The sequence below is a fragment of the Bison bison genome, unplaced genomic scaffold (assembly GCF_000754665.1).
Source record: "Bison bison bison isolate TAMUID 2011002044 unplaced genomic scaffold, Bison_UMD1.0 scf7180017864110, whole genome shotgun sequence".
Taxonomy (NCBI): Eukaryota; Metazoa; Chordata; class Mammalia; order Artiodactyla; family Bovidae; genus Bison; species Bison bison.
Window position 1 is genome coordinate 1,629,326 of NW_011494682.1, and position 26,108 is coordinate 1,655,433.

General features: G+C 39.0%; 1 protein-coding gene across 3 annotated transcripts in view; it reads right to left on the reverse strand.

Moving 5' to 3' along the window:
* Positions 1–26,108, reverse strand: part of SLC4A4 (solute carrier family 4 (sodium bicarbonate cotransporter), member 4) — a 364,017-nt gene that overhangs the window by 71,495 nt on the left and 266,414 nt on the right. For all 3 annotated transcript variants that reach the window (XM_010839087.1, XM_010839088.1, XM_010839086.1), the window contains exons 13-14: positions 12,187–12,320; positions 4,361–4,632 (exon numbers count right to left, since the gene is read on the reverse strand). In XM_010839087.1, coding sequence (XP_010837389.1) covers positions 4,361–4,632; positions 12,187–12,320 — 406 coding nt within the window. The remainder of the gene's footprint in view (positions 1–4,360; positions 4,633–12,186; positions 12,321–26,108) is intronic.

Genomic DNA, 26,108 nt, shown 5'->3' on the forward strand with positions numbered 1-26,108 from the left:
GCTGGTTCATTGTTACAGACTGTACCAATGTTGAAAAACAAGTCATCCGCCAGTTTAAATATTATTGACTCATTGATTGAATTCTTTTACCAGGAGTGCATGTTGCGATGAAAGGCCAGTCTTTTGTTGTTTTTAGAACACTTACTCTAGCTGTACGTGCAACTGTATTATTCTCTCACTATTGGTTTTCAGTTTGTTGTCGAAGTACTAAATGTATTGTGGGTCTATGTAGTCTTCTATCAAAAAGTATTAAGGTTGTGAGAGAAATACACAATCATTAAACTTAAAAGTTTTGTAAAACATGAGATTGTCCTGGAAATGCATTTGCCTTTGTCCACACCAGAAACAGATCTCATCTCCTTGTGTGTGTGTGTTACTCAGTTGTGTCCAAATCCTTGCAATCCCATGAACTGTAGCCCGCCATACTCCTCTGTCCATGGGATTCTCCAGGAAAGAATACTAGAGTGCATTGCCACGCCCTTCTCCAGGGGATCATCCTGACCCAGGGATTGAACCCTGGTCTCCTGCATTAGCAGGCAGATTCTTGACTGTTTGAGCCACGGAGGAAGCCCATACTCCCTCACATTTATGTACGTACCTTCCATGAGTGCCACGTATCTGAATGAGTCTAAAACTAAGGGGTGCAAGCAACAGTCTTGTTGCAGAATGAGCCAATGGTGCCACAACATTTGCTTAGAAGGAAGATGATGAAGACTGGCTTGTTTGTCCTATCGTTCATACTTACAAACCCTAAATTTTTATAACAACACAATTATAATGGTTGTTAAATGGCTAACATGTAATTACTTATTAGAAACTGTCCTAAGTATTTTGTAATGCCTCATTTTTTTTCCTTCAAAACAATTCTATAAGGTAGGGGGTATTATTAACCCCATTTTACACATGAGGAAGGTGAGGTAAAGTTACCTTGGATAAAGGAACTTGTCCAAAGTCATATATGGGGCCTTAGCCAAGCAGGACTTGAACACAAGATTTTCTGACTTCAAAATCCTGCTACCCTGCTTTACTGGTACCCCATAGAGGTAGCAGGAATTGTCAGAATCCTTTCAAGACAAAAACTAGCTATTTAAGACAGGCTTGTTACACAACCGAGGGGAAGCACGTCAAAGGAAGAATTATCACCACTTCAGCCAGCACTTGCTATACATGGATAAAATCGGTTCAAGCCTCAATAGCAGTGTCTCAAGAAAACAGAGATCCTTCCTGAAAGGAAAATTACATGTAAAATCTTTGTTGTATTTTTTGCAGTGAAAATGCATTCAGGTATGTCTTCCTGGTTCCAAATGACTTACTCCACCAGCATCCAATTAAAACAATACATGCAAGTTTTTCCATTAGCCTCAGGTCAGTGTGGGGCTGATACCACGGATATCTTTGTGGCAGGTGTGCTGACAAAGCCCTCATCTGGCTTTATGAACACTTCAAACCTCAAAACAGCTGGTAGTATTTTCTTTCGTCCAGAAATTCTTAACATAGAATTACTCAGAATGCCTAAAAAAGCCAGTATATAGACTTGTCCACAAGTAAAGAGACATATAAATGCATAGAAATAAATAAGTAAAAAGGAAAGTCCAAAATCCCACTATTAAATATGTCTATAATTCAGTATTTTTCATATGCGTAGTTTAGACTTCCGAAGAAGGCAATGGCACCCCACTCCAGTACTCTTGCCTGGAAAATCCCACGGACCAAGGAGCCTGGTGGGCTGCAGTCCATGGGGTCGCGAAGAGTTGGACATGACTGAGCGACTTCACTTTCCCTTTCTTTTCACTTTCATGCATTGGAGAAGGCAATGGCGACCCACTCTAGTGTTCTTGCCTGGAGAATCCAGGGATGGGGGAGCCTGGTGGGCTCCCGTCAATGGGGTCACACAGAGTCGGACATGACTGAAGCAACTTAGCAGCAGCAGCAGTTTAGACTTCACCTCAAAGTCTAGGCTGTATGATTAAAAGAGGTCTTATCACCTCCTCTCCTAGGAAGAGCTCTAAGACTTGTGTAATGGTAATACATGCCTTCTGGGTTTCTCTGGGGAGCATACTTAATTGATTCTAATCATATCTATCATGTACTGTTTACTCTTTCCAAGCACTTTTTAAGTTCTGAAGTACTTCTAAACAGTGTACATCTTAACGGTAATAGGCCTTTATATCTATAGCATTCATCTTGCCTCAATCTTTAAATTTCCACGTTTTACTTGTTTCTCCTTGCTTTTAAGCATAGGGTTTATTTTAATGTGAATTGACTTTTCTTAAAAGAGAAAAAGAAACCATAAGTGCAAAGCCCAACAAGGCCCCATCTCCTCACCAGTGTCACGGATCAACCCATTTGTAGAGAGATGCTGCTCTTTTTCATGTCTCAAGATGCATATAGGTCTTGTAAGACTTCTCCACCAAAATGGTAGAGAACAATGCAGATACATCACCAAAATATCTGAGAGTCACAGGACACAGCCTGCACAGGCACTGAAACTCTTTATAGGATCTTGTTGAGTTTTTAAAAATTCATAAGCATTATTCATTCTAGTCTATAATATAACCATGTTTGTTTTATTGTGACTAGTAAGTGGTTTTTCCTTAGAATCTATAGATAAAAGTGGCTATTACATGAATGTGTCCAACTTTTAATGGGCTTCCCTGATGGCTGAGTGGTTAAGAATCTGCCTGCAATGCAGGAGACCTGGGTTTGATCCATGGGTTGGGAAGATCCCCTGGAGAAGGGAATGGCAACCCCTTCCAGTACTCTGGCCTGGAGAATTCCATGGACAGAGGAGCCTGGTGGGCTATATAGTCCATAGGGTCACAAAGAGTCACAACTGAGCAACTAACACTTCGACTCTGACTTGCCCTACTTAAGCCCAGGTGTACAAAACCCTCAAAACACTGGTGTGCTTCTGGTGCTAAGGATCTTAGTCAAAAAAGCATGGATCATGCACTAATTTTTATTTTAAGCGAATGTAGCTAATGTTACAACCAGGGACCACTAGGACTATTAGCATTCATTGTCTGACACAAATGCTTACTCCTCATTCCACTGTGCTGTGCTTAGTCACTCAGTCGTTTTTCACTCTGCAACCCCATAGACTGTAGCCCACCAGGCTCCTCTGTCCATGGGGATTCTCTAGGCCAGAATACTGGAGTGGGTTGCCACGCCCTCCTCCAGGGGATCTTCCCAACCCAGGGATCGAACCCAGGTCTCCTGCATTGCTGGCAGATTCTTTACCATCTGAGCCACCAGGAAAGCCTCATTTGACTAAAGCAGATGTTAAAGCAACTTTACCTGAAGTGACGCTTTTTCCCCAAATGCCTTCCATATTATAAAATATGATGAATTTTATAATTCCAACGAAAAAATTCCAAGAAAAGATTCAAAGAAAAATAATTCCAAGAAAAAATTCCAAAGACCAAATTTAGCACTTTTTTTGTGATGAAGTTCTTATGCTGACTCAGGTTTAGCAAGATGGATATTTAAGTGCTAGGTTTTATAGAATCATATTCTTTACTAATAAGTTACTTTTACATCTTTCTGAACTCTAGAATATAAATCTTCTCCAAGGCCATAATATTCTTCTTTTATTTCTACTTTCCCTTTCCTTTCGTATTTACATTGTCTAACACAGATGACGGAGAAGGCAATGGCACCCCACTCCAGTACTCTTGCCTGGAAAATCCCATGGACGGGGGAGCCTGGTGGGCTGCTGTCCATTGGGTCGCACAGAGTCAGACACGACTGAAGTGACTTAGCAGCAGCAGCAGCAGCAACACAGGTGAACTAACTATAAAGCTCTATTTTATCACTAGGTGATTCTAGTCTGAATTTTTTTTTTAATTTCTTGCTTCAAATTATATAAAGTGAATTCATATTTGTTTATTCTGTAAGTTTAAAATAATCTACTTAGAATTTACTTAAGAGGAGATTCCTAGTAAAATAAGGAACAGAAGTTCAGAGGACTAGGTTAGTCTGGTCCTTATATCTGTCATAGAGATACAAAGAAGATCCAGAATAATATACACAAAACTATTTCTCACCTATCAGAGACGATCAAGAATAAGGTACACAAAATTTCCTTGCAAATTCTGTCACTTGAGTTAGTTTCAAAGTATTGAGCTAATGTGAATGTACGTTCACATTCCAGAGCTCCTGGTTACACCTCCTGGTTGAATCACATGGCTAAGACACCTCAGGCAAAGAGACTATAAATTCAGCTGCATGGTTTCTCAGAGGAAATAAAATAAAACCCATTTTTGAGGATCATAATACCAGGTTGAAAGTTCGCATGCATGGAGCCTCCGGCTTCTTCCAAATAAAAGGTAAGCATAAACACTAAGCATAATGTTCTGACCTGGGTCGGGCGGCATACACACACAGGAAAATTGAGTATTGTAGCCCACTTTGAAGTTGGAGTTGATGGGGTAGTAATCAGCTAGCTTGATCATCTTCTTGAAAGCATCGTAGATAAAAATGAAGCTAATCAGAGAAGAAAAGCCCTCTTCAGTGAAGCGAGTGAAGTACTGAACCAGAAAGCTGGCATCGGTGGCTACTAAAATGAGACACAGAAAGGCCGACCAGAGGCCGATCCAAAGGCGAAACTCCAAATAGTCAAAATTATGGTCCCTGGAAAGAAGAAAAAAGGTATTTAGACTCCTCCTCCATGGAACACAAACTGCAACACAAAACTACCAAACTGCAGAGTGATTGTTAAAAATATAAGATCACTTATAGCTACTAGACAGAAAGATCATTCTTAATTTTATCCAGGAAGTATTACCTTTAGGATTTGGCCTAATGGCACTAGGCTAAGAAATAATTTCAGGTGTTTGAGAAAAGCACAACAAAGGAATCGTACCATTTGAATATAATTGACTCATTAATTTTCTTCTTGTATTGATTCTTTTATCATAGAGTGTCCTTTATCACTCTTTATGGTCTTTGTTTTAAAGTCTATTTTGTCTGATATGAATACTGTGACCCCCACTTTCTTGTCATTTATGCCTGCATGAAATATCTTTCTCTATCCCCTCACTAAATCTTCTCATTCAAAATGATGATCCCTATGTAGAAAAAATAAACAGTTTGAAAGCGTAACACTGGTACCTAGCATATGTTCAATAAATGTTTTGGGAGCCTTCTGGTTAAGGAAGACACTAAGAAAGTATTCTGTCTTCCTCAAGTCATCAAAGTCTACTGAGAAAGACAAACTGATAAACAATCACACCGCAAAATACTAAGTGATACCTAAAGTTCCCACAGAGTGTCACAGAAGTGGGACTAATTTGGGCTCGGCGAGGTGGTGGGGATAGATAATCTTGCAGAAAAAACTGAAAGTATTTAAGGAAAAGCAAGAACTTTTGAGATAGACCAGGGAGGGTCAGGTCAGGAAGACGAAAAACAGTGCTCAAGGAGACATGTGGCATGAACTCCATGCAATGCCCCTTGTGAACTGAGTGTCACCAATACAGGGAGATGGGATCAAATGAATTTGAGTCAGCTGTACTGAGGTGGACGAACCTAGAGCCTCTTATACAGAGTAAAGTAAATCAGAAAGAGAAAAAAAATATCACATATTAATGGATATATTGGGAATCTAGAAAAATAGTACCAATGAACCAATTTGCAGGGAAGGAATAGAGATGCAGAAGTAGAGAATGGATTTATGGACACAGCTGGGGAAGAAGAGGGTAGGACAAATTGAGAAAGTAATATTGACATATATATACTATCAGGTATAAAATAGATAACTAATTGGAAGCTGCTATATACACAAGGAACCCAGCCTGGTGCTCTGTGATGACCTAGAGGAGTGGGATGGGAGCAGGGAGGGAGCTCAAGAGGGAGAGGACATATATATATATATATATATAATATATATAAATAATTATGACTGATTCCCACTGTTGTACAGCAGAAAACAACACAACACTGTAAAGCAACTGTCTTCCAATTAAAAAGTAAAAATAAACAAGTGATTCAATATTTTAAAAAAGAATAAGATGCCTCCATTTAAGTAGGCCATTTTTCAATACCCTTTACACTTCTTACAAGTGAATTAGTTCAAGATTCATATTTTGGAAAACATGGGTCAAATGTTGGTATTTTACCATTTCACACTCATTATTTTACAATTATGTGGACAGTGCATTAAAATAGTTGTTTTTATCATCATTTGCAATGAAAAAACATATTGGTAATCACATTTCTTGTATGAGAAAAAATAAATCAAGGATCATGCATGCTTAAAGCTCTATGGCTTTCCCTTTATACAGTGAGTTTCTGATAACTGACAGCCACATATTTTAATGCTTCCCCAAAGACATCTTGTCAACATGTCCATTACCAACAGCCTAGTCTAGGCCACCAAGAAGCCTTTCCCTGATTCTTGTAAGAACCTCCTTACTAATATCGATGCTTGCCCTGCTCAAAGCTGTTTTCCACATCACAGCCAAAATAACCTTTTCAAATGTAAATCAAATGTCCTAGTTTAAAGTCTTTTGGTGGCTTTGCACTGCTCTTAGAATAAAAATTCAAATTCTCTTCCTAACACAATGTCTGGTGCGTAAAAGGGTTCCAATAAGGCTATACCTGCAGGCTACAACTTGAAAGTTGTAATGTCAGAAAGTTACTGAACTGGTTTATGAGCTATCACAGGTACCCAAGTGATGACCAACCAAAACTTCTACTGAATATTAGAATTAAAAGTTGCTTGATTTCATATGTCAACTGGACTAGGCCATGAGGTACTCAGGTATTGGGTCATACATTATTCTGGGTGTGTAAGGGTGGTTTGGGTAAGGTTAACATTTAAATCGATAGACCTGAGTAAAGCAGGCTGCCTTCCATAATGAGAGTGTGCTGCATCCAGTCAGTTCTTCAACTGAAAAGAACAAAAAGGCCAGCTTCCCTCAAGCAAGAGAGGACTGTCCAGCAGACAGCCTGCCTTTGGACTTGATCGATAACATAGGCACTACCTAGTTCTCCAGCAGAAGGCCTTGGATCTGGAACCTAAGTTCTCCTGGGTCTTCAGGTTGCTAGGCCACCTTGCAGGTTTTGCACTTGCCAGCCTCTAGAACTGTGTGAGCCAATTAGTTATGATAAATCTCTTATAGATGAATATACACATCGTATTGGTTCTGTTTCTCTGGAGAATCCTGATTAATCACCAAGTGGTCATATGTGCCTCACTTTATGGATGAAGATACCAAGGCCAATAGAAACTAAGCCATTTATCCAATGTCAAGGCTTTCACGGCAGAGCTGGACCAGAAACCAATTCTCTGTACTACTGGACAGGTCCTTTTAAAAATTACAGCATGGTTCTTCCTGTACAATTTATATTCAGTGTGTGGTGTGTGTGTGTGTATGTGTTAGTTGCTCAGTCGTGTCTGACTCTTTGCGACCCCATGCACTGTAGCCCATCAGGCTTCTCTGTCCATGGAATTCTCCAGGCAAGAATACTAGAATGAGTTGCCATTTCCTGCTCCAGGGGATCTCCCTGACCCAGGGATTAACTTCGGGTCTCCTGCATTGCAGGCGGATTCTTTACCATCTGAGCTACCAGGGAAGCCCTAGCACACGAGTGGGCCTTAAAGTCACTGTCCTCTATTTCCTTCTTATCAAATCACACACATTGGAATACATTACCAAAACAGGAGATTAGTAACACTTAGGTAGAAAGTTATCTTCTACAGATTTCCCAAAATCTTTCTAAAGACATCTTTGGCATTTCTTTACAGTTCCCTCCACATCTGGAACCCCAGTGTTGAATCCTATGCATGTCTTTCTGAGATAAGTAGACTCTAGAAAAAGCTAAATTTTAGGAGTTTACACTGTAATTTACATTATCACACCATGAGTCAGAGCCTAGAAACAGTTTTATTACTTCAGACATTTTCCTTAAAACAAAGTTTTAAACAATTACCTAGTTTTGCTTTCCTAACAAGATTAAAGTTAGAGCAATCCTTAATGTGTTCTAAGAATGCTAATTCTTATTTACAGAATTGATGTTTACAGGACAGGATAAGAAATAATCTAGTCATCAGCTAATGGTCAGGAACACTATCAGTTTGAGTACAAAGGGGGAAAATGCATGTATAAACTTGAATCTTAGGACCTAAACAGGATACCCAAACCAGCTCCTCTAAAATACTTAAATACTCCCAGAGAGTCTCTGTAAGAATAACCCAGATAAATTCACTAATACCAATCACTCCATTAGGAAAGTGATATGTTTACAGCAGCAAGAAGAAAGAGGAATAAAAGATGAGAAACTTTAAACAAGCCGATCAACAGTGATTTTAAACAAGCCGATCAACAGTGATGACTACAATAAAAGGCAATGTTAACGTCCAATAAGATTATCAGGCCCCTTGGTGCCAAGTTTAAATTGCAATTAAATTATAAAAGTTATAAGCTACAGAAAGGAAATGATAGTAGAAACCGAAGAAACTATGGTGCGTTAGAAGGACAAAATCAGTGTACATTTTTTTGGTAAAACTCAATGTTTCTAAAGATTTACACGATAGTTTTGAGCAGCAGAAACCCAAGGGTACAGGAAAAACGAAGAACTTACCTTTGAAGCATGTTTCAGAAATCAGTCACTGACAAATATAAACTCCCTAAACTGAATGAATAAATCCAGGTACTTAATAGAAGACAATAATAATTTGAAGGCCTACAAGTAAACTACTCAAATAATATAAGAAATAAATTAATAAATGACCAAATGACAAACAGGATAAAATCCAACTTTAATCACGAAGTTTCTATATGACTTAGACCACACTGCTTAAACTCCCTTCAGATTTCTCCCAGAAGAAAAGGAAAAGGAATCCAATTCTCTATTATTGGGATTGTTGTTGTCGTTTAGTTGCTAAATCATGTCCAGCTCTTTTCCAACTCAATGGACTGTAGCCCACCAGCCTCCTCTGTCCATGGGATTTCCCAGGCAAGAATACTGGAATGGGTTGCCTTTTCCTTCTCCGGGGGATCTTCCTGACCTGGGGATCAAACCCATGCCTCCTGCACTGGCAGGCAAGTTCTTTACTATTGAGACATGAGTGAAGCTCATTACTGAAATACAGTGTGTAAAAATAGTTCAAAAGAGACTGCAGAATTGGAGAAACAAAACTATGTGTGTTTTGGAAAGTTGTGAGCTATTCTTTCATTGTTACTAATTTTAAAAAGCGACAGTATATCATTCATATGCCTTTTCATGGTTTTCCAGTTGATAAGCCAAATATTAAATCCTGTATTCCAAGTCAGAGATAAATCTGTGGATTATTTGGAGTTACTGTTTGAGTCCATTAAACTCACAAAATAAGAATTTATCTCTTTCTTAAAAAAATAAAGAAGGTAAAATATGATGGGGAAAACCTGGGCAAAAGATAGTAAAATACTTTCTTTACTGAAGGATTTCTCAGATCCCTTAGTAAACTGAAGGGTAAAGTGAATTATCAATAGGGGGATATAATAAATAATGTACAGCACTCCCTAGACTTATTGGGATCACAGATTTTTCTTTTTCATTGAGAATCTAATGCAACTAGCAAATGATGAAACACACTTTGAGAAACAGTGGTCTACACAAATACTCTGTATCTAGACATATCAGCACTGCTGTTACCATATGTAAGCAAATGATATAGCATTGTGAATAAAAGAATAAGGTTTGCCACATAAGTGTCATATGTTACTCGGTGATGGATTTAAAGTACAGTTTCTCAAATATTTCTTGTTGCTTTACTGCTATTTTCAAATAAATCACTTGAAACTATGTTTAAGTTTCCAATTTTGATGAAACAGAAGGGAAAATGAGAAAGGAACTTGCTTAGCAAAAGGAAATAATCTCGATTCTACAATTATCTAAAGCAAACCAGGGTGCAAACATTTTCTGTAGATTAAGGCTCTGATCACATTGTATACAATAAATCTTTCTGCAAAGGTTGCACATTTGTCCCTGTTTATAATATGTGCTTGTTTAATCTTTCCACAAAGGCTTTCTTGTCTCACATGATGTTTTCTTAAACATATAAAAACTGTTTGACTCTTTCTATAAACTGACAGGAGCAGAATTTTTTCCAATGGTCTCCTGAGAATTATAACGGAGGAATTTCTGGTAATGATCTACAGAGAACATAACTCTAGTTAAAATCTGAAGCTTTAAATGCTTGGAAGACCTTTAATTTTTGCCCTCAACCCAGTTTTCAAAACCCTCATTTTAAATTCTCATTCCCTCCTCTCTCGTGATCACTTTTGACAGCATACATGGCTTCTTTTTTTTTTTTCTTTTAGTAATTTTTATCCCTCTAAGTTGATTTTTTAAGATTTCATTTATCTATTTATTAGTTATTTATGACTGCACTGTGTCTTCGTTGCTGTGCAAGGGCCTTCTCCAGTTGTGGAGCACAGGCTCCAGGCACATGGGCTTAGTGGCTCCAAGGCATGTGGGATCTTCCTAGACTATGGATCTAACTCGTGTACCCTGCGTTGGCAGGCAGAGTCTTAACCACTGGAACACCAGGGAAGTCCCCACACAATTTCAAAGCCTCCTATTTGAGTCCTTAAGTCTACGAGGCATTAAGTGGGTAATAACATTTCTAACATTAAAATCCTAAAACTGTATAATGGTAGAAGTATATGGAAATTCCAACAAGGAATGCTAGCAAGCCATATGAAGTTCTGCAATCTATCTGTGTACTGAGATCTGCCAGTAAAGGCAGTTCTCTCTCAGAGGTACCAAGTTCACTAGAAAGAAGCTGGAATTCCCAATTTGATTTTGAAGCCATTTGTGGGCTAATGTGGCTATTTAGATAATTTGGTTAATTCAATTTTCTCCATCTTAAAATGATCCATCAATTTCTAAAAGAAATACTGGTACCACAATTGCCAAGCCCATTAGTAATGTCTAGTGATTCCACAAGAGGTTTAGGCTCTGGAGTCAGAAACCAGGGATTCAAATCCCCACCCTGCAACAACTGGTTGATGCAACCTTCAGCAATTTATTACCTACTCTGTGCCTGCTTTCTCATCGATAAAACAGGATATAGTCCCTACTCCACAGGACTGCTACAAGAAATAAATGAGGGAGTACATGTAATGCACTTAGGACAATACTTGGAACACGGCCAAGCACTCAATAAATGTTAGCTGTTACCCAGTTGATTCTAGAAATCCATCATTAGTTAAGAACACAGGAATGGGATTTAGGAGCAGTGGGCCACGGGAGCACCCGGCCTCTTCCACAGACAAGCTATGTCACCTTGAACAAGTCACTTCACTTCTCTAGTGTCAGTACGATCATAGCAGGAAATAGAAGGCAACCTCAGATGGAATTCTGAGGAAAACTTTTAAGATGTGAACTATTTACAGAGGAATGAGTAACAAAAATGGCAAGGTTCTCAGGGACTAGAGATGTCAGGAAGCCATTTCTACCCTCGTCCCCCGCCCCCCACAACAGCTTAGAAAGGCTAAGGAAAGAAGAGTCACCAGAGCCTGATGAGGGCAGAACCAGGGTGGGGTGGGGGGAGCCACTGGATGGAACAAGCCACTGCCAGACTGCCCGGGAGAGCAGTGACCAAGCGCGGCGGGGGAAGCAGACATGCCCTGACCTCTCTGCCTTCCTGTGCTCCTGAGGCTCTGCTTTAGCCAAACCCAACAGGAAGCCAGAGGGCAGAGGAGCCTGCGTGCTGGGGTCCACCGGGGTCAGCCTCCAGAGGCACAAAGCAGCACAATGAGGCAGAGAAGAACGGGGGCGGAGGAGAAGCAATGTGACAGAGGGACCTCCACTGAATCAAATGTTAGCACCTGCCAGGTGACTTAATCTCTGAGGGCCTCTCAATCTTCAGATGCTAAAATTTCCAAATTCCACTTAACTACTATTCTGTGCAGGCTTCCCTGGTGGCTCAGACAGTAAAGAATCCACCTGCAATGCAGGAGACCTGGGTTTGATCCCTGGGTCAGGAAGATCCTCTGGAGAAGGGAATGGCAACCCACTCCGGTATTCTCGCCTGTAGAATCCCATGGACAGAGAAGCCTGGTGGGCTACGGTCCATGGGGTTGCAAAGAGTCAGATGCGACTGAGGAACTTTCAGTTCACTATTCTGTGCTCTATCTAGACTGTGAATGTTCTACAACTCAACAACTCTAATTTATAATTTGATATCTATATACATACTTGCTGAAATTAAATAGAAGCCTCTCAAAAACGAGAACAGGTCCTGTGCTGCTCAAAATAGTGAGTGGTTGACCAGCAAAGAGGCAAAAGATGGCTCCAGAGACAGCGGTGCCCAGGAAACTCTCCAGCACACCCTAATAGAAAGAAAACAGAGGTGTTAATAGAAACATGCCTTATTTTATGTGTGATGTCACTAGGGGACTTAAACCACATGAGTATGCTATTTTGAGGGCTGTCACAAACATCAAACAAATGTAAAGAATATTGATTTTTACCAATATGGATATCACCTTCTATTTCACACACATATGATTTAGCCATTCCTGCCTATTCCAAGGGTTGAACTGCTCCTAAGTACTATAATGACTGTAATGACTCGTGGTTGACTACAGAAGGCAAAGGATGACTCCAATACTCTTTAAAAAAATACTAATTGATGCTTCCATACATAAAATCACACTATACAATCCCACCAAGTGTGTAGAAGTGACTTAGTACTTCTGGTGTTGTTCTCTCTGTGGTTACTTTCAGTATTTGTTTTAGCTGAATTTCACTTTGCACACAGCAGGTACTTATAACTAGCTACATTTTATGCACAATAGCTATTTTCTATAAAGGAAAGCTTTTTAAGAGGAAAGGAGAGCAAAGAGAATAGAAGAAAATGATTTGCCCTCTATCCTGCAGTCTCTAAGACATCAATTTCAAAAAATATTCTACTGCATATTCATTGTCCAGTGTAAATGTACACAAGAGCTGCAAATTACTTTCTCTCTAGAGGTAATAAATGCGTGGGGACATGAGTAACTAAACATTTGTGGCCATGTCGCCCTGTAGATGTATCTCTTAGAACCAACCCATTATTGCCCCTTAGCATAATAAGAACAAAGGATTATAAATATACATATATACATACACATATATATAATATCATATAATCACATAATGTATACATATAATGTAATTATTATAAAGAAATTGGTCTTTTAAAATTGATTTACAGAACTTTAAGCGCTATCCCCACTAAAAAGCCATCCCAGGAGACTCTTACTACGATGATTACTTGAAATATTTTTTTATGTGGCTTTAGAGCTAGTAATATTCTCTTCAGAATGACATTAACAATAGTACATCCTTCTCTTTTAAGGGTAGGGTTCAACTGGGAAAACACAAAAATCCTTTAGCACAGCACTATGTAATAATGAGGTTGGGGTGGAGATGGCATAAAAAAGCAAGAGTTGACAAGTAAAAAGACTAGTTCCTCACACAGTGTGCAGACACATTCTAAATACCTCAGTACACCTACTTTTGCCCAAGATATTTAGGTCTGAAGTTTGGCAGGTGAGTGTTTTAAGAGGACCCTATTTACATAAACTCTATTGCATGGCCGAAGGGTACCATCTCGTTATTTACAGCCTTTGCACACATAATCATTGTATCCAGCTCATTCCTCCTAGGGGAGCAGCAAGCAGAATGATAAACAAAGCCAGTAGAACCAGGCTGCATTTATGCAGAGAAAAGAGAAAAAGGTTCCCCAGTGCCCACTAAATAGTATCAGTCTTGATCTCTTATCCCCGAAGATATGGAGTTTCAGGGGGTTAAATGATATGCACAAATCCATGCTCACTGTGGCACAAGTCTTTGGAGTATGGTTACCTGCCCAACTACTACTGCATCCTTGGCAAAGGGAAAAGGTATACATGCAGCTGGGATTTTCTCAGACTTGCACTTTTTTTTTTTTACCTCTTGTGCATTGACACCGGGCTTTTTATGTCTTTGTCATTTATCTTTGTGTGTGCGTGTGCCTTATTTTAGTGTGTGTGACATGAAAGAGTAGGTCCTGGAAGGCTCCTCATGGCAGGACAAGCCATGCTCTGGGCACAGGTGACAGGCGAAGTGTCCCTGCATCGTTCTCTCTCAAGTATGGATGAGTGACTGTTTCTCATCACTACTGCAGGATCAAACTAAAGCACACAGCCTGGGTCTAAGAGAGAACACAGTGAAAAAAGGAGGAGTATGAGATTAAGAATACTCTATTTGACTTGAAGGGCTTCCCAGGTGGCTCAGCAGCAAAGAATCTGCCTGCCAACGTGGGAGATGCAGGTTTGATCACTGGGTCTGGAAGGTCCTCTGGAGGAGGAAATGACTACCGACTCCAGTATTCTTGCCAGGAAAATCCCATGGACACAGGAGCCTGGCAGGCTACAGTCCATAGGATTGTGAAAAAGTTGAACATGACTCAGTAACTAAATAACAACAACAACAAATTTGATTTCATGTAGCTATTAACCTCTGTGAGGGGCAAGAGCAAGGTCTCCAGCATCATCTGTATTTCTCTTTCCCCCATAATGCTACACACCATTCCCCACATGCTCTCCAGGCACCCAGGAAACACTAAAGGAATCTAAGAAGACGCCCAAATCACACCCTAGGTCCCACTTATCAAAGGCCAACATCCATGACTGCTCATCCAATAAAGATAACAACTAATCTCTTCCCGAAAACAGCTTTGATTTATGGAAAGTCATGTGATCGTTAAAAGGTAAGATTATTTTTATTTCAGTACTTGATCCTTTGCTAAGTGCTACAGTTTCCATTTGTTGCTGACAATTTTAAAACAGAGACAGATGATTTATTATACACATTACACTGGAAACTTGCTTAAACTCCGAGGTGTTTCCAGTGTTTCTGAGAAAAGAACTATTTTCATCACATTTTGACATGTTGCTCTTGACAATATAGAAATTTTAAAAAATAATCTCATGCAATGAATAACTTTAACTAGAATTTAAAGCAATTTGTAAAGTGAACTATCAAAAAAGCCCTTTTTTGATTTATTATTGTCAGTGTTCATGAATATAAAAAGGAAATAATGTGTGGATGTGTGCATTTTTAATAGCTATGGCTCATAAAACCACTTCTACATCTGATTCCCCACAGAGGAACATACTCCCTAGCAATTCATGAGAATGTAATGTACACGGCTGAACTCTGAGGGGTGCAGAATCAGGTGCAGCAAAGCACTCCAGCTACATTTTGATTCGGTTTTTATTTTATTCCATTTCCGATCAGATGATACCCACCGCATAACAGAGGAAGGAGCTAACAACTTGCCCTTGGAAAACAGAGACTGGACTCTATTCTGCCACCAAAGAGCTGATGACCTTGGGAACGTCACTTAACCTTTGTCAATTTCAGTTTCTTCAGGTAGGAGAAAAACATCGAGGCATAGTACACATACTGTACAGTATAAAAATGGACTCTGGAGTCAGATCACCTCAAGCTGACATCCAGACTGTATATGATTTACTCTGTAATGACTTAAACAAGTTACTTAACCTCTCTGTGCCTTGTAACGTGAACATCAGATTAGATAATATGTCTAATGTTTATCACAGTCATTGACAGATGTGCTTTTGATGAACAGTATAGTCTAAAGGAGATCAGTCTTTGGAAGGAATGATGCTAAAGCTGAAACTCCAGTACTTTGGCCACTTCATGTGAAGAGTTGACTCATTGGAAAAGACTCTGATGCTGGGAGAGATTGGGGGCAGGAGAAGGGGACGACAGAGGATGAGATGACTAGATGGCATCACCGACTCAATGGATGTGAGTCTGAGTGAACTCTGGGAGTTGGTGATGGACAGGGAGGCCTGGCATGCTGCGATTCCTGGGTTCGCAAAGAGTTGGACACGACTGAGCGACTGAAGTGAACTGAACTGAACACATACATCAGTCCCTCATGCTGGGAAAGATGGAAGGTAGAAGGAGAAGAGGCCATCAGAGGATGAGAAGGCCAGATGGCATCACCGATGCAATGGATATGAACTTGGGTAAACTTCAGGAGAAGGTGAGGGACAGAGAGGGCTGTCATGCTATAGTCTGTGGGGTCGCAAAGAGCTGGACACAACGGGGTGACAACAACAACAACATACACATTATGAATCTACTCAGGTAAGAGATGAAGAGGCTGAACGAGGTCTCTTCCAAGGTCTCCTCCAGGTGGCTCAGCACAAAGAGCAGGTCCTGGAGTCAGGGATACCGGAGTTTAATCTCAGCTCCACTACTTATGAACTTCTCTAAATCCTAATTTTCTCCTCTGTAAAATCAATGGCTATTTCACAGGATAATTACTTGGACTGAATATGATAATACCATACAAAAAGCTAAGAATAAAGTAGAGAGACGATAAGATGCTGGTTTTCTTTTCTTCCTGCTTCCTGTCTCCTTCTTCCCAGTCTGTCTCAGTTACTTCTCTCTCCTTCAACAGAGGAAGGAGATGGAGCGTGACAGTCAATAGGAGTGACAGGAAAAGATGAAGATTGCTCCTCAGGCAAAAAGAGGGCAAAAGCCTCTAGATTCTCAGTGTTTTCCAGGGTTAGGTTGCTGTTCAGTCATGTCCAATTCTGCGATCCCATGCACTATAGCCCTCCAGGCTCCTCTGTCCGTGGCATTTTACGGGCAAGAATACTGGAGTGAGCTGTCATGGCCTACTCCAGGGCATCTTCCCAGGGATCACACTCAGGTCTCTGTGTCTCCTACATTGGCAAGTGGATTCTTTACCACTAGGGCCACCAGGAATCCACAGAAGCCTTAGACGGCAATGTTACAGCCACTGATTTTGGTGTTTCTTTTCATTCCTTGTAGTATCAAACATATGGAATCAGCCATAATAAAACAAAATGGTGTATTTCCCTTTATAGAAATGAAGTAAAAATCCACATGTAAAGCAATTGGTGAACCTTTTTTTGCTCACACGAGGGTATAACATTAAACCAAAGATATTCCTTGTTTTATAGAAGGGCCAAGAGAGTCAACTGAAGTCTCAGAAAGATCAAGCATAAAAGAAATTTGAGGAAGTGACATATGGCAGAAACCAACACAATACAGTAGAGCAATTATCCTCTAATTACAAATAAATAAGCTTTATTTTTTTTTAATTTTATTTTATTTTTAAACTTTACATAATTGTATTAGTTTTGCCAAATATCAAAATGAATCCGCCACAGGTATACATGCTTTCCCCATCCTGAACCCTCCTCCCTCCTCCCTCCCCATACCATCCCTCTGGGTCGTCCCAGTGCACTAGCCCCAAGCATCCAGTATCGTGCATCGAACCTGGACTGGCAACTTGTTTCTTACATGATATTTTACATGTTTCAATGTCATTCTCCCAAATCTTCCCACCCTCTCCCTCTCCCACAGAGTCCATAAGACTGTTCTATACATCAGTGTCTCTTTTGCTGTCTCGTACACCGGGTTATTGTTACCATCTTTCTAAATTCCATATACATGCGTTAGTACACTGTATTGATGTTTTTCCTTCTGGCAGTATGTTACTGGCGCAAAGACAGAAATATAGATCAATGGAACAAAATAAATAAGCTTTAAAAAGTGACAAGAACATGAAAAAAAGGAGGAAATCTCACCATAGGAGCAAGATTCTTTAGAAAAAAAAATCCAACCACAATTGGTAGCACCAGAAGTTTGTCTGTGAACTACTTGTGATAAGTCAAGGCCATCACACCCGTCATGGCTAACACAAAGCAAACGCATTCAAGATGATAAAACATTCAACATTTATGCTGTCAACTTTGACTTTATTGCAATTTAGTACATTTAATATCTTCATATAACACTAAAGAATGACCTTTGTTGTTTTATGTCCTTTTTATTAAGAAATGTATTACTTGGATTAATAATTAACCCCAAACTGCCTTAAAATACAAAAGATTTTCTATCTCTTTGACAATTATCAACCAAGTAAAACGAGAAAAGAATATTTAGGGGGCAATAAATGCTAAAATATTCACCAACATTACTGTTAGATTTCAAGACTTGAAAAAAAAAATGTCTACTAACCATAAAAAGAAATTTCAGCCTGTATTGGCTGTAATCTATTAAAACTGTGTAGAATGTTGATCAATAAAATTAAACTTCTCTAGCATTTGAATCTGAAATTTAGCCAAGAAAAATGATGCAGCCTAATGACTTTTAAACATGGCCATTGGAAATAAGCAAACAAACCTGAATTACCTGCAGATCAGATCCCCAACGTAAAGCCACAAGATCAAAAATAAGTGATGAGATGATGAAAGTACCTAAATCAAATTTGAGCCACATGAAAAATATCTGTGAGGGTTGTTTTTGTTTGTTTTGTTTTTTGTTTTTTAGGGAAAAAGAAATACTGAATTTTTATTTCCACTTTGGGCTTCCCAGGTGGCTTTGTGGTAAAGAATCTGCCTGTCAGTGCATGAGTACAGGAGACACATGTGGGAAAGATTCCCTGGAGAAAGAGAAGGAAATGGCAACCCACTCCAGTATTCTTGCCTGGAGAATCCCATGGACAGAGGAAGGAGCCTGACGGGCTTTTGCAGGGGGTTGCAAAAGAGTCAGACACGACTGAGCGACAAAACACATCTTCACTTTGAACAAATAAATCAAGATCTTCAAAGATTAGGTCCCAGGAATCCATAGGTTTCCAAAGTTCCCAAACTGATTTTTATACGGTCCATATTTGAGGTGCACCCATTCAGGCAATCTTCCTTCTTCTATCAAAATAAGAACTACCCGCTAGCATGGTTAATGACCAGCAGCTACACAGACCATTCATCTACACTAGGAAGGAAGATTGGATACACAACCCTCATTTCTTACTTCACCTGTGTAGCTACAGACTATAAATCAATGATTTCTCTCCTGACAGATCACAGCTGCCAAATCCTTAGTGTGCCATCTCTGCCTAAAAGTGCTTTGTCGTCATAAACAGGATTTCTGTTTACACGGCCCAGCAGGAACAGAAAAAAGGAGGCAAGACTTGAAAAACAAATTATCTCTCTGCTTGAAGAAAAGTATGAGCCAAAATCTCTACTAAAGAGCTCCAGTTCCAAGTCCAATAGAATGGATAGCAAGAAAGAGAGGCTTTACAATATTGTTTTGTTTGAAGAGCTGTGAATAGGTATCTAGATCCTCTGAAGTGTCCAAACATCAAATACCAGTATAATCTTACACAAAAATTAAGTCCAGATGGATGAGAAATGTAAATGAAAACATAAAAGAACTAAGATATGTGGGTAAATATTTTTCTAATCTTGGGGTGGGGAAACTGCTCTAAATATATCATGAATATAAGAAACTATAAAAGACTAAAGATTTTGACTACATAAGAATTGAGATCTTTACAGCAAAAGAAATCAAATATGGTTAAAAGATACATAGCAGATCTAGGAAAAATACATTTGTGATATTTCTGACAAGCAAAGGGAAAATATCCTTATTATACAAAGAGTTCTTATAAGTCAATGAGAAAAAAAGAATGCCCCAAAGAGAAATATCCCAAGTGTACAAATATAAAGACACATAAGTAAGCAATAAGTATGGACGGATATTACCTCTCACTAAAAATCAAAGAAATGTAAATGGAATAAAAATGAGCCGTCATTTTTAAGCCACAGAATGACAAAAATGAGAACATGAGACAAATTCTGTTTTTGCAAGAAAGTGAGCAAGCCAGCTCTCTTGTCCATTACTGGTAGAAGTTTAAATCAGTATACCTTTGTGAAGTGTAACCTGAAATCAATATCAAAAATAAAATAAGTATATACTGCAATCACATTCTGCTAAAAATTTAGCTAAAGAGGTAATGACAAAGAAGGAAAGTGGAGTTAAGCACCAAGATTGTTTACAAATGAAAAGACTGAAAAAAACTAAAAGTCCACTAATAGAGAATTTATTAAGTAAATTATAGCACATACACCATGTGTATAAAGAAATGCAGCCATTAAAAATGCTGTGTTCAAGACCCATATTGAGGTGGAAAGACTTTCTTGAAATGCTAGTTACATAAATGATTGCATATATGATCTCATTTACAGAAAATCCTACACAGTGATCTGTTTATACAAGCATTGCAAGATACAGAAAGATATTCATGAACAGGTTAATAATGGTTATTCCTGGATTTAAGGGCAAAACGATCTTCTATGCAGTGTTTCTGTACTATTTGAATTTCATACCATGCTTAATTTTATCTTATTCAAAACAAAGCTATTTCAAAATGATTTCAAGCTAAACACAAAATATTGTTTAGAATTTAGCATTGTTTGGGATCTTCACCGCTGCTCAAATGACCCATCATTTTCTGACCACCAAGAAAATAGAGTTGACAAAGGTCATTTACATGGGAAAAACAACCAAATAGGTTTCTGCTAAATGGAATTTGGTAAAACAAAAAAACAAACTTCAATCAAACAGGTTTCATTCAAAACTTATACATGAAATGAAGCAAATTGTCTAAAGTTAAAGTTTCTTCCAGGGAAAAGGAATGACCAACATACCCTGGAGGCAAGTAAACAGTGTGGTGCCCTTTACTTTGTAACTGAATACACATTTATTGTTTTCTTACCAACACAACCTAATTGGATCATTCCAACAGACAACCCTGCCCAAACTGGAATATGTTTCTGTTGCAGATTAACACATCACCTTCTATTTCCACTTCAGGGAAGAAACGCACTTTGGTACCAAAATGTAACATTCAGGGAAGATGAAATTATTATCTAGTCTTCATGCAGTAAAGTAATTATCAGTTGCTTTAATCCTGCTGTTACAAATTGCGCATGATGCTTTGTAAAGAAGTGTCTATCTTATTGAGGAATATCATATATGAGTAAGAAATGATACATTTCCAACTTAAGCAGATTGATCGAATATTCTCAGCACAGCAGTATGTTAAAATAAAGCCTCAAAGTTGGAGATGCCAAATTTATATTTATAAATGTTCCTTATTATGAAACAAGTTCCCTTAAAATGTGCTCTGTTAGGCTCCATAAATATCACAAAATTCAACAAATTCTAAAATCCTAAAAATCTTACGGTCTTCTTTTACTAAAAGGTTTGTGAAAATAGGATTATATTTATTCCTGAAAAAAATTTAAATGACTTTCTTCACTCAGTCTTCACTCTAGACTGTGCTCAGTCATTCACAACCAACAGTCAATTTAAATTAAAGCACTTCTCTGTGTTCCATAAAGCTAAGAAGGACAGCTTTTAAATAACAAAGACTTGACACAAAGTATCAAAACAGTTTTCCTTATATCAGTATCTTACCCACAGACTAACCTATTCATAAATATTTGTTAAATCAACATTTAACAATTTAATTAACAGAACCCACTTGGCATCGGAGTAGGAAATGGCAATCCACTCCAGTGTTCTTGCCTGGAGAATCCCAGGGACGGGGGAGCCTGGTGGGCTGCCGTCTATGGGGTCGCACAGAGTCGGACACGACTGAAGCGACTTAGCAGCAGCAGCAGCAGTACCCACTTGGCAACCAAGAATATAAATCTAATGCAATGAGTTCATATGCATGGTCATAAGAGACTTTAGTTGTGGGAAGGACATGTTTTTAGGATAGTGAAGATAAAAGCCCTTATTTTTACTTAACAGTATGGCAGAGCTCAGTGGTAAAGAATCCACCTGCCAATGAAGGAGACGCGAATTCAGTCCCTGGGGTCAGGAAGATCCCCTGGAGGAAGAAATTGCAACGCACTTCAGTATTCTTGCCTGGAAAATCCTATGGACACAGGAGCCAGGCAGGCTACAGTTCATGGGTTGCAAAGAGTCGGACATGACTGAGCATGCATCCTCATGGCAAGGGGAGAGCTTCAGATTATAAAGCTCTCAGATTGTAAAGAATTTGCCTACAAATTCTGGTGGCTTAGATTGTAAAGAATTTGCCTACAATGCAGAATACATGGGTTGGATCCCTGGGCTGGGAAGATTCCCTAGAGAAAGGAATGGCTATCCACTCCAGTATTCTTGCCTAGAGAATTCCATGGATAGAGGAGCCTAATGGGCCACAGTCCAGGGGGTCACAAAGTGTCAGACATGACGGAGGGACTAACACACTTTCACTTCATGGCAAGGGGAATAGAGCATCATTACAGTAGAGCTTACTGAAAAGGGCAATAAGAGCACTGCATATTCTTGGATCTCAGAAAGCCAATGCTCTAATACTTTGTTGCTTAAGAACAGGAAACAAGCCAGGGCTAGATCCCAGAAGACTGTAAGGTCAACTCTTGGCAAAGCAGTTCAGTTACTCCCAGAAGCCCAGGCTAAACTTTAACTGCCTACACTTAAGGAATCCATGCACACCCACTCTGGAAGTTTCAGAGTCCTCTCAGAGAAGCATGATGGCTCAAATGTATGTGGCAAGTTGGAGAATTCATGCAGCTATCTATGCTGCCATTCTAATTTGATTATATCTGGAGAGAATTCCAGAAAAACATCTGCTTCTGCTTTACTGACTATACCCAAGCCTTTGACTGTGTGAAAGTGAAAGCAAAAGTCGCTCAGTCCTGTCCAACTCTTTGCAACCCCATGGATTATACAGTCCATACAATTCTTTAGACCAGAATACTGGAGTGGGTAGCCTTTCCCTTCTCCAGGGCATCTTTCCAACCCAGGGATTGAACCCAAGTATCCCATATTACAGGCAGATTCTTTACCAGCTGAGCCACAAGGGATCACAACAAACTGTGGACAATTCTTAAAGAGATGGGAATGAGGCCACCTGACCTGCCTCCTGAGAAACCTGTATGCAGGTCAAGAAGCAGCAGTTAGAACTGGACATGGAACAACAGAATGGTTCCAAATTGGGAAAGGAGTATGTCAAGGCTGTATATTGTCACCCTGCTTAATTTATATGCAGACTATATCATGCGAAATGCCAGGCTGGATGAAGCACAAGATGGAATCAAGATTACCAGGAGAAATATCAATAACCTCAGATATGCAGATGATACAACCCGTAGAAAGCGAAGAACTAAAGAGCCTCTTGATAAAAGTGAATGAGGAGAGTAAAAAAGTTAGCTTAAAACTCAACATTCAGAAAACTAAGATCATCATGGCATCTGGTCCCATCGCTTCATGGCAAATAGATGGGGAAATAATGGAAACAGTGAGAGACTTTATTTTACTGGGCTCCAAAATCACTGCAGATGGTGACGGCAGCCATGAAATTAAAAGATGCTTACTCCTTGGAAGAAAAGCTATGACCAACCTAGATAGCATATTAAAAAGCAGAGACATTACTTTGCCAACAAAGGTCCATCTAGTCAAAGCTATGGTTTTTCCAGTAGTAATGTACAGATGTGAGATTTGGACTATAAAGAAAGCTGAGTGCTGAAGAATTGATGCTTTTGAACTGTGGTGTTGGAGTAGATTCTTGATAGCCCCTTGGAATGCAAGGAGATCCAGCCAGTCCATCCTAAAGGAAATCAGTCCTGAATATTCATTGGAAGGACTGATGCTGAAGCTGAAACTCCAATACTTTGGCCACCTAATATAAAGAACTAACTCATTGGAAAACACCCTGATGCTGGGAAAGATTAAAGGCGAGAGGAGAAGAGGCCAACAGAGGATGAGATGGTTGGATGGCATCACCAACTCGACGGACATGAGTTTGAGTAAACTCCGGGAGTTGGTGATGGATAGGAAAGCCTGGTGTGCTGCAGCCCACGGATGGGGTCACAAAGAGTTGGACACGACTAAGCAACTGAACTGAACTGACTGGAGCCTCTGGAGCCTCAACTGATTTATTTTGAACACAGTTCCATGGGAAATGATCCATATGCCTCTCAAGATTTGCTTCGAAATAGGTGTGTGCATATGTATGTACACAAACACACACACATAATGTGATATATATATATATTACATATATAGGTGAGATTACTGAATTTATATAACTGAGAATGTATGTGAATACTAATTACATATATATGTGTATATATATATATATATTTCTGCTTTGAAATGAATGCTTAAATGTAAATTCCTGTCATTGAGTAGGCAAGACCTCCTGAAGAGAAGTTGGCAGAAGAGTTTGCTTAAACGACACCAGTGTGGGTGACTCACTCATGTTTTCACAACATGCTTCTGCCCAGCATCCATGTCTATTTGTAGCCTCACAATAAAGGTCCTACATGAACGTCTCTCAGCTGCCCGCCTCTAAAAGCAAGGACACTGTAGTTGGTTGACTCATTTGAGCTGCCTGTGCTTTTGTGAATAACCCACTGCCACATTTATGAAGGCATGTGATACAATTGAAGATTATTTCAGGCTGTGACAACGCTTTTCTGCTCAGTTCTGATCTAGTGTTTAGAAAGTCAAATGAAGAAAGATTTCACCCCTTTAAATAAGTCCACTACAGACCACTACTGGTATCTCAGGGGAGCATAAAACAGATTGCTTTATCAACTCTAGATTGTAAATACCATCAGAATAGGGATTCTTACCTACTTTGGTCATGTTATCTGTATCCCCAGCACTTAATGCCTGGGACACAGTAGACATCCAATAAATATTCACAAAAGAATGTATCGACGTCTGCCTTAGACTGGTAAAGTAACCTGGTCTTGACACCAAATCCACAAAGTATTTTCTTTTCCTGATGCCAAGTCAAGAAGACATTTACTGCCAGAGCATCAAAACCTCTGTATGTTACAAGATGGCCAACAGGCTCATGAAGAGATGGTCAACATCACTAATTATTAAAGAAATGAAAACCAAAACTACAGTGAGAGTTTTCACCTCACACTGGTCAGAATGGCTGTCATTTAAAAAGTCTACAAATAACAGATACTAGAAAGGGTATGGAGAAAATGGAACCCTCTTACACTGTTAGTGGGAATGTAAACTGGTGCAGCCCTATGGAAAAAAGTATGCAGGTTCCTCAAAAAATCAGAAACAGAGTTGACATATGACCCAGCAATCCCACTCCTGGGCATATATTTAGGAAAAAAACCTGTAATTCAAAAAGATGTATGCACCCCAATGTTCATATCGCAAAAAAACACCTCTGTACGTTAAAGAACATACACCCTTTCAGTTTTGAGACACTCTTCAACATATTAAATTCACCTTATTCCCTCATCTTCAAAATAGATAAAACCAATAGATACACCCATCTAAGTCATCTACCACTGCAAGAAAACCTAATTAGATGACTATAAGCAAAATTTTTCCATATTTAAATTCTAGGATATGTAAAATTACTATGTAACTATTGAGTTGCATATGCGTGTGCATGTCCTAGTCAAATTATATTTACACATATTATATCAAAAAACCCAATGAATCTATGAACTCATTTACTAACAGCATCATTCCGCCCAAAAGAAATTCATAAGAGAGTATTCTGTTCAAGAAATAGCTATTAACGATCATTAATTTTTTAATCCCTGTTTTTCAATGTTTCTGCCACCCACTGAAAGTACCAAATTGTAGTATTTCATCCACATAGTTCTTAAAACAAAAAAGTCTTCAGAAATGACATGAAGACTAAATATATGTATATATGAGTGTTAAATATATCCAACACTATTTTCATTCAGAGAAAGTTTCAAAAAACCGAATTCAGTTTCAGTGAAACTATCAATGGAGGTTACATAATTTATTGATACAATGGTCCATTATGTCTGACAAATTATCCTCATAGGTTTCAATTAGATACTTGATTAAGTCAACTCCTAGAAGTAACATCCAGCAAATGGTCATTTTAATGGACATCCTGACACACTGAAAGCATTTATATTTCTCCTAAAGTCTTTAGAACCCAGAAAATAGCTTACTCCACCAGCAAGGCCTTTCCCATAATACTTGTCTCAGAGGACAAACCCACAGTAACTATATATGTTACACAACTTAATCTTTACAGAACTCCCTCATATGCAAAATAATGCACCACCAGGAGGGATCAATAATAGACTTGAACAGATTTCTCTCTCTCTTGTGTGAGATGCAGCATTTTAAAGCTAAGTCTCACAAAGTTGAAGAGTTCAATTCAGCTTAAAAAGGCAAAAGGGTAACACATAAGAAATGTCATTATGTCTCCATCTCAATAAGAACATTTAAAAAAAAAA